Source organism: Hemitrygon akajei, chromosome 11 (genome assembly GCF_048418815.1).
Source record: "Hemitrygon akajei chromosome 11, sHemAka1.3, whole genome shotgun sequence".
NCBI lineage: Eukaryota > Metazoa > Chordata > Chondrichthyes > Myliobatiformes > Dasyatidae > Hemitrygon > Hemitrygon akajei.
In genome coordinates this window covers 160,361,788-160,371,502 of record NC_133134.1, presented here as the reverse complement: position 1 = coordinate 160,371,502, position 9,715 = coordinate 160,361,788, and the positions used below count along the sequence as shown (strand labels likewise).

The 9,715-nt window shown below is 43.7% G+C and overlaps 1 protein-coding gene across 2 annotated transcripts in view; it reads right to left on the bottom strand.

Moving 5' to 3' along the window:
• Window positions 1-276: 276 nt before the first annotated feature.
• The window catches only part of sla2b (Src like adaptor 2b), a 34,506-nt gene continuing 25,067 nt past the window's right edge, over window positions 277-9,715 (bottom strand). For both annotated transcript variants that reach the window (XM_073062082.1, XM_073062081.1), the window contains 3 exons: window positions 5,862-6,011; window positions 4,874-5,003; window positions 277-3,500 (listed from right to left, as the gene is read on the bottom strand). In XM_073062082.1, the coding sequence (XP_072918183.1) occupies window positions 3,266-3,500; window positions 4,874-5,003; window positions 5,862-6,011 (515 nt within the window). In that variant the 3' untranslated portion in view covers window positions 277-3,265. The remainder of the gene's footprint in view (window positions 3,501-4,873; window positions 5,004-5,861; window positions 6,012-9,715) is intronic.

Sequence of the window (9,715 nt, the reverse complement as noted above, 5' to 3'; positions counted from 1 at the left end):
ACAGTAGGAAATATCTTCTCCATGTCCACTCTGCCTAGGTCTTTCAATATTCAATAAGTCACAATGATATTTCCTCAGTCTTCTAAACTGCAGTGAGTACAGGCCCACATGTTAATCCTTTCAAGCAGAGAATTTGAAGAATCAGTTCATCCCTCTTCCCTAGATAAAATTCAACTGAAACAAGTCATTCCCTGCCCACTGATAAACAATTCCAAAGGAATACTTTCAATGTGCCAAGCATCATCCTTCATTATTGTCCACTTGAGGACATTGGCAGATAGTTGGGGGATCCAGTCTCAGAGGTGTGGATTGGGAAGATCATAAATTCCTTTGTGGAGCTCCCAGGGAGTGCCAGCCCAGTTCCTATGTGTACGGCCACAATTCCAAGTCAAACCACTGAAAATTGTTGGAATTAGAATTTCCGATTCTCCTAAGTTGCCCCACAGTCTCTCAGAGTTAAACAATACTTCTTTGGACACTTGAGGCAACTTGGAAGAAATATGTTAGAGACATTAATTGTTGCCAAATCATTGCATGTAGGTAGAGGAACTGCCAGATGATTAGAAGGACAAGAAACCTTAAAGAATATTTCTGAAAAATTTTGGCAATCCTGCTGCTAGATATTTGGATATAAGGAAATTGTTCTTTATGCTTTAAATAGAACATAGAACAGTACAACACAGTGCAGACCCTTTGGCCCAAGATGTTGTGCATACACCTTAACCGACTGCAAGATCTATCTAAGCCTTCCCTCCTACATTGCCCTCTAGTTTTCTTTCATCCATGTGCCTATGGAAGAGTTTCTTAAATGCCCCTAAAACAGCTACCACTACCCATGACAGGGTATTCTATGCACCTCCCACTGTGTGTAAATACCCTACTTCTGACATCTCCCCTTGTACTTTCCTCCAAATGCCTTAACTTTATACCTCCACTGTATTAGCTATAAAATCACAAGTTGAGGAATTTGATGTTGATACCAGAAAGGCTGAAACAATTGATTCAGACAATCTCTGAAGAGTATTGATAATAGCTGGGGTCACCCATCTTATAAAGATGCTGCCCAGCTGGAAGAAGGTACTGGCAGGACCACTTCTGTATAAAAATTTGTCAAGAACAATCATGGTTATGGAAAGATCATGATCACCCACGACTTGCCAATTGAATAATTGTGGTGTCAAACCTCTATTGCTATCTGAGTGAGGAATCTATGCAACAATGGCAGTATTGTGCACAGTCAACGCAGTGGCTGATGTTGAGTTAGCATTAAAACTCAGCACATTTCTGCAGAGTAGGTGGAATACTGACAGGAGATACACTGATGAAATTTTCCATTCAGTGGCTCACTTTTGTCTCATAAGGTTCCTGTGAACAAGATCCTGCTGGTTCGACAGGAAGCATCTTTGGGTCACTGATAATGAAAAGATTAATACTACATTGCTCATAGTTTGCTCTGCAGATTATTTTTTTTTCATCAAAGTTGCAATTTGATTCTAGTGGTTGATACCCTGAAATATTTTCTAACTGTCAACAGAAACTGAGAATAAGTATCAATTGTTTCTCATGGTGTTTGCAAGGGTCCACGCTAACCTAAATCTGCTTTGCTTTAGTGAATAAAAATGATCGGGAGCTTGGTGAAGATCTCTCTATATTGTATCGGATCAATTGTAAGACTGTGGTAAGTGTACACGTGGCAAATCGATCACGCGGTAATTTGATTGGACCTCCTCTGCATGGTAGGTGCTCGCTTTTGATGGGGGCTTTCAAGTGTGTATGTTTTTCCTTGGTGGGTATTCAATCCCATTGAAGTCCATGGAGAATAGGGTATGACCTAGACATCAACAGCAGTCTCTGGAGGGTGCTGAAAACCTACTGGAATGTTTCCAAGGATGAGGGAAAAGCTGGGGTTATTCTCCTGGACCAATGATTGTAAAAATGAGATTTGATGGAGGTAGATTAGGACATGGTGGGCTTCACACAGTGGCAGCTGCTCCACTGGACATCTCGTGGATATTTTGGGGGCTCAGGGAAGGGATAAAATTAAGAGGTACATGATACAGGGAAATTGTGAGGAAAATCTTTATTGCATAAAAGGTGATATGAACTAGAACTTCATCCTCCTAAAGCTAGAAGGTCATTCAAGATTAAATTGAATAAACACTTGATGGAAAATAATTTGCAGGGCAGGGAAAAGGAAAGAGAATGGGCCTGTGAAGCTGTCATGAACTCAGTGGAGTGCATGGCCTCATTCAGTGCAAACTCAATTCTACGAAAGGGAAGACTTTCAGGCTTGCCGTGAGATTGCTGGCAGGTGATCTGTGTATTAGTGACAGGAAGTGAAATAGATCCACAGTGCCTTTCATTGCAACCTCTTGCAAAGGAGTCACTCTCCGAAAGAACAGCAAATCAATCCAACCCGGGCTTCTAATCCTGGAGTCACCAGGGAGTATGCTCTTCAGACACCCAAAGAGTAAAGGAAGTTAAAATGGATTCTGGTTTCCCCTTCTCTATAACGATTCTCTATGATGACATGGAGATGGTGTAAAATACACTCAGAGGTCACTTTGTTGGGTATCTCCTGTTGTCTTCTGTTGCTGTAGCCCATCCACTTCATGGTTTGACATGTTGTGCATTCAGAGATGCTCTTCTGCACACCACAGTTGTAACATGCGGTTATTTGAATTACTGTCGGCTTCCTGTCAGCTTGAACCAGTCTGGCCATTCTCCTCTGACCTCTCTCATTAACAAGGCGTTTTCACTCTCAGAACTGCCATGCACTGGATTTATTTTTTTGTTCTCTGCACCATTCTCTGCAAACTCTAGAGATGGTTGTGCAATGAAATTCCAGGAGATCAGCAGTTTCTGAGATACTCAAACCACCCCATCTGACACCAACAATCATTCCAAGGTCAAAGTCACTTAGATCACATTTCTTCTCCATTCTGATACTTGGCTTGAACCTCTTGACCATGTCTGCATGCTTTTATGCATTGAGTTGCTGCCACGTGATTGGCTGATTGGATATTTGCATTAGCAAACAGGTTTGCCTAATAAAGTGGCCTCTGAGTGTAAAAGGCTGCTTAATTGTCACATGACCATAATACAATGCAGTGGCACAAGTAGGACATTAGGTCTCTTTCACCAAGAAAAACAACAGAAGTAAAATTAACAGGCAGCTCAGCTGCTCTGGAATATTAAATGGTAAATAAATTAAAGTGAGCACAATGAAGTCCTTGACAGAAATGATCCATCTTCTTCACATTAGCTATCTGGCGGAGCGGAAATCAAGGACAGCGAGGTTCCCATTCCTGTTCTGACCAGCCTGTCTCTGGCTGCTTTGCAGCCGGGTTTGCAACGTTTTCAACCGAGTTTTCCGGTCGGTCATCTCATCGAGTCTCATCTCCTCGGTCATGTACAAGTAAGAGTTGATGGCTTCCCGCAGACCCACGCTGACGGGCGACTCTTCTCCCGACTCTTTGTCGTTGTCTATCAAAACGGAGCTGAAAGAGAAAATGTCGGATGCTGAACAGTGGTATGGAAAGAATATCATCCACTTATAGTTTGGTCTACAGAGGAGATACAGCAGAACACAAGAAATACACCCAGTGCAGGAGCAAGAGCAGAACCCAGTGTTTCCTTCTGCTGCTGTAGCTCAACCATTTCAAGGTTCGACATGTGCATTCAGAGACGCTCTTCTGTTCACCACTGTTGTAAGCATGGTTATTTGAGTTACTGTCACCTTCCTGGACCAGTCTAGTCATTCTCCTCTGACCTCCCTCATTAGCAAAGTGCTTTCTGCCCACGAACTGCCACTCACTAGACTTTTTTTTTTGTTTTTGCACCATTCTCTGTAACCTCTAGAGACTGTTATGCATGAAAATCCCAGATCAGCAGTTTCTGAAATACTCCAATCACCCCTTCTGGCTCCAACATTGTCAAAATCACTTGGATCACATTTGTTCCCCATTCTAATACTTGGTCTGAACAACAACCGAACCTCTTGACCATGTTTGCATGCTTTATGCACTGAGTTGCTGCCGCATGATTGGCTGATTAGATATTTGTAATAACGAGCAGGTGTACGGGTTTACCTAATAAAGTGAGTGTAGAGGCAGGAGATGACCATTTAACCCATTGAAGTTATCCATCATTCAATTAAGATCAAAGCTGATCCTTTCCCTCAGCAGCACACACAAAATGCTGGAGCATCTAGGGTGGGGAATAAGGAGCTGACATTTTGGTCTGAGACCCTCAACAACATCTGCACAATCTCTTTTGTTTATTTCTTTCCCTCAAGCCCACTTCCCTTCCTCATCCAGATAGATCTTTTATTTCCTTATCACCCTCAAAGACTAAGCACGCACAGCCTTCTGGAGCAAGGGGAAACCAAAATTTCACAGGTATTTACGCTGGGAAATTTTTCTTCAAGCAGCAAAGATGTGCGGGGCATTGATGCCTCTGGTGTTGGCCTCCTTCCTTAACAAGAGATGAGCCTGACTTAGAGCCAATCTCTGAGGCAGGGATGGAGGTCAGGAAAATGGAGTGATTTCTTTGTGCAACAGGCAAGGCCCTAAAATTGTGACAGGATACAAGTTTTATAGACATTTACTCTCATCAGGGAATCCACAACTAGACTAGGAGGAATTTCTATTTCTCTATCGGTGATCGGCAAGTCCAGAAGTTGAAGCCTGGAGGTTGAAGTCCCGTGATTGGCAGGTCCTAAGATCAAGGACTACCACATCCCTATTGCTCCACTATCTCTAGTCCCAATAACTGAATTCCTTTTCCTTCTCCGTGGAGAGCTCTGGAGTGTTTTGTCTTTGGATAAGCCCGTGCTGGTGAGGGACACCACTGGCACGCCTACGTTTCTTACCTGTCCATCTCGTTCCAGTTCAGCTGAGGTTTCCGCACCACGATGGGATCTGGGTGTTGCTGCTGGGAGGCCAGGAGCCCCTGGATGTGACATGGCTCCTTCAATGTGCAGCACAGGCCTTCACCGGAGTCTGGGGGTCGAGAGAACAGGACATCAGCAACAGGCAGGGAGACAATGCCACACAGACACAGAGACAGGGAAGCACCCCCTCCAGACAATGATGAACTTATGCTCCTCATGAGTTTAAATGGTGGCAATATATACAATTGCAACCTTTAAGAGGCATTTAGACAGACATGAACAGAATGGAGGAACAGACAATGCGCTCTAGCTGATTAGCAACAAGACCAACACAAGTATTGTGAGGTGAAGGGCTTGTTCCTGTGTCATACTGTTCCATGTTGTGAATGATCTTGGGAATGAAAGAGTTAACATACGAGGAACTCTCGATGGCTCTGGGCCTGTGCTCGGAGTTTAGAAGAATGAGGGGGGAAAATCATTAAAAACTACTGAATATTGAAAGGCCTAGATAGGGTGGATATGGAGAGGACGTTTGCAATAATAGGAGAGTCTAGGGCAAGAGGGCACAGCCTCGGAATAGAAGGATTTCCCTTTAGAACAGAGATTAGGAGGAATTCCTTTATCTAGAGGGCTGTGAATATGTGGAATTCATTGCCATAGTTGGCTGTGGAAGGCAAGTCATTGGGTACATTCAAAGTGGAGGTCGATAGGCTCTTCATTGGCAAGGTTGTCAAAGGTTACGGGGAGAAGACAGAAGAATGGGGTTGAGAGGGATAATAAATCTGCCATGGCCGAATGGCAGAGCAGACTCAATGGGCTGAATGGCCTAAACCTGCTCCTATGTCTTACAGTCATAGTAAAGTACAGCATAGAAACAGTCCGTTCAGCCCATCTAGTCCGTGCCGAGCCATTTAAATTGCCTACTCCCACAGACCTGGACTTCTGGAAGAGCTCAAGTGAAACGCACCTGAGTAATAGTCCACCATGTCGTGCAGAGATGGGACAGTGAGACGCGGGGAGATGTAGAACCAGCCATTGGGCAGGCGGTTAATGCGGTAGTGTTTGATGGAATCCCACGATGCAACATTGGATCTTCTCACAGACAATGAGTAGAAGCCTGCAAAAACAAGAGGAGCACATCAAGATTCAGAACAGTACATAGGCATTGTACCACCTTCGAAAAGTAAAGAGATTACCCCTCACCCTAGTTTTTCGATCTAAATTTGGGGGGAAAAGATCCAGTGAAATGGGATAGAGGCAAGGATATATGGTGGGAAGACCCATCAAGCAACCTATACATGTAGAAGTAAGAAAAGCCAGTGTCTCACAGATATCTGCAGAGATTTCAATTCATGATGCGTTGTGATATCGTGGGACAGGAACTCTCAGTTATCAACAACAAGGCCTCAGAAACTTTCTGGGTGTTTTAACGTGGATGGGTTATGATACATGGTGAAAGTTTCTATTCTTTAGAGAATCAAAAGCAAAATGACTCATGAAAAATACACAAAATGTTACGCAGATAGGAAAGGTTTAGAGTGATAGGGGTCGAATGTGAGCAATTTGGACTAACTTAGCTGGTCTGTCCTAAGGTTGGAGGCCTGTCTGTGTGTGTGAGTGGATGGGGAAGGGGTTGTTTTGTTTTGCTGTTGTTGTCTTGTTTTCGTTCGTTGTTCTCTCGTGTTGGATTGCTGAATATTGCATGTGTCAGAATATGTGGCGATGCTTGTGGGCTGCCCCCAGCACAGCCTTGGGTGTTAACGCAAACAGTGCATTTCATTGTGTGTTTTGATGTACGTGTAATAAGTAAACCTGAACCATCTCGGCTGGCAGGGACAATTTGGGCTGAAGGGCCTTCTGTGTGGTATTCCTTTGCTGGGTGGAAACACCAATACCCTTGATCGGAAAATCCTACAAAAAGTCGTGGATATGGGCCCAGTCCTCCCAACCATTTAGTACATCTACATGAAACACTCTTGCAAAACAGCAGGATCCCTTCAACAGGGACTCCCTTCATCCAGGGCATGCTGCTGATGCCATCAGGAAGAAGGTACAAGAGCCTCAGGACTCACACCACCAGGTTCAGGAACAGTTACTACCCCTCAACCATCAGACTCTTGAACCAAAGGGGGTAACTTCACTCAACTTCACCTGCTCCGTCATTGAAATGTTCCCACAACCAATGGACTCACTTTCAAGGACTTCTCATCTCGTGTTCTCCATATATTAATTATTATTATTCCTTTTTGTATTTGCACAGTTGGTTGTCTTCTGCACTCTGGTTAAACGCCCGAGTTGGGCTGTCTTTCATTGATTCTATTATGTTTACTACTCTCTGGATTTATTGAGTATGCCCACAAGAAAACAAATCTCAGGGTTGTATAGGTGACATACACATACTTTGATAATAAATTTACTTTGAACTTGGACTAGTTTTAAACCTTACTTTTTGAAATCTTCTGGCAGAGGTACCGGGAGAAGACCCTGATGGTTGCATAGGCCGCCAAAGCAGAGACCACATAAAGCGTGGTACATACTGCAAGCACAAGAGTTTGCTGAATATGACTTATTTTCAATAAGAGGCACCCCTCCCACATGTATTGAAATGACACAGCAATCAAAGGGTTAATGGATTGCCCTAGGCACATCGAGTGATGTACTGCGGCAACCGATCCTACACACCTGAAGCCACAAGAGGGGCCGACAAGGGATGAAGCAGTTTCCTGTCACTCATTCAGGGTTATGTGGCTGACTCTGAGACCCACCTGTTTGAGAGATTGTGGTCTCACAGGTGTGGTCTCTTGGAGCTGATAAGTTCCTAGCAATTTGCATCTTTGCTGACAGGAAGCTTGTATCTCGTTTCCTCCCTTCATCTGTCACTCTTGGGGGGTGGGGGAAACACTTCTCATGCCTTCAAGAATCCAGGGAGCATTTGATAGCTCTAGCCCTGTACCTGCTGGAGTTTAGAAGAATGAGGGGAGGGATCTCATTGAACCCTATTTAATTTTGAAAAGGCCTAGATAGAGTGGATGTGGAGAGGATGTTTCCTACAGTGGGGGAGTCTAGGAACAGAAGGCAGGCGAGTGAGGTTGAAAGGGATATTAAAATCAACAATGTTGGAAAGGCAGAGCAGACTCGATGGGCTGAATGGCCTAATTCTGCTTCTGTGGCTTATGGTCTTATCTGCCCCAATCACCCTCTCTGCCAGCTCACTCCAGAGATTCACCATCCTCCGGTACATGAAGAATTCTACCCCTCAAATCTCCTTAAAACCTAGTTTTGATGAAGGGTGTCAGCGTGAAACATCGACTGTTTATTCCTCTATTTATTCCTGGCTTGCTGAGTTCTTCCAGCATTCTTTAAGATTTCAAGCATTTGCAGAATCTCTTGTGACCTTAAAGTTCCTCTCCTCTTACCTTAAGCCTGTGCCCTCTAGTTCCCCTGCCCTGGAAGGGGGAAAAAGCTCTAAATTAATGTTGCTGGGACTGGATACCCGAGTTATAAGGAAACGTTGAATAGTTTAGGACTTTATTCCTTGGAACATAGATATTGAGCGAAGATTTGATAGAGGTATACAAAATTAGGAGGGGTATAGATAGAGTAAATGCAAACAGGCTTTTTCCACTGAGGTTGGGTGGGACTACAACTAGAGGTCATGGGTTAAGTGTTTGGGGGGAACATGAGGGGAAACTTCTTCACTCAGAGGGTCATGAGAGTGTGGAATGAGCTGCCAGCACAGGTGGTGCCTGCGAGCTCAATTTTAAAATTTAAGAGAAGTTTGGATAGGTTTGTGGATGGTAGGGCTATGGGCCCCGTGCATGGTGATGGGAGTAGGCAGTTTAAAATGGTTTGGGATGGACTAGATGGGCCAAAGGGCCTGTTTCTGTGCTGTACTTTTCTGTGACTATCCATCCTATCTCTGCCCGCACAACTTGATAAATCTACAAAAGATCAACCCCCAAAGTTTACATCCCAGTCTGTTCAATCCAATATTAACGTGGAGTTTCAGCTAATTACTGAGAATAGGAATTTCTCACTGTCATTTATGTACAGTACTTGGTAAGGATTACTTACTGTGCAGTCACTGAGTTACATTTTCAGCAGAGTAGGGACAGTTCTGTGTGACTATGTGGTTGAAGGTGATTCAGTCGGGTGAAGTAATTTTTCATTAATTCAGCAAAGTACATATTCACAGTGAGTGATATGTGATAAATGTCCTCACAGGGAGACTGACCACAACAGTGAGAGCTGTACGATTAATTCAACACAAGATTCACATGTTGAGTTATTTCCAGCAACTCTGCCTTGGGCAGTCTATTTATAGAGGGTAGTCATTAGATAATCTTATCAAAATTTATGCATTAAAGACAGCTCGAAGACAGAGACGTTAATGATATCGCTACCATTCCTGCATGCAAATATGGTTTAACTTTAGACGGTACAAAGATTGGTGGAGTTGAGGATAGCCTGGAAGACTGGCAAAAAAATACAATGGCATATAGATCAGTTGAAGATATGGGCGAAGAAATGGCAGATGCAGTTTAACCCGACCAAATGTGAAGTAACGCACTTAGGTAGGTCAAACGTAAAGAGACAGGACACTGTTAAGGGAAGATCTTTAACAGTGTTCCATTAAAATAAAGACCCTTAAACAGTGCTGATGAGCAGAGGGTTTGTGGGGTTCATGTTCATAGCTCCCTGGAGGTGGCTAAGCAGACTGATACGGTGGTTAAGAAGAGAAATGGCATACTTGCCTTTATCAGTTGAGGCAATATATCTACTAATAAAAGCAGTACGCCATATGCCTTCTTCAAAAATTAG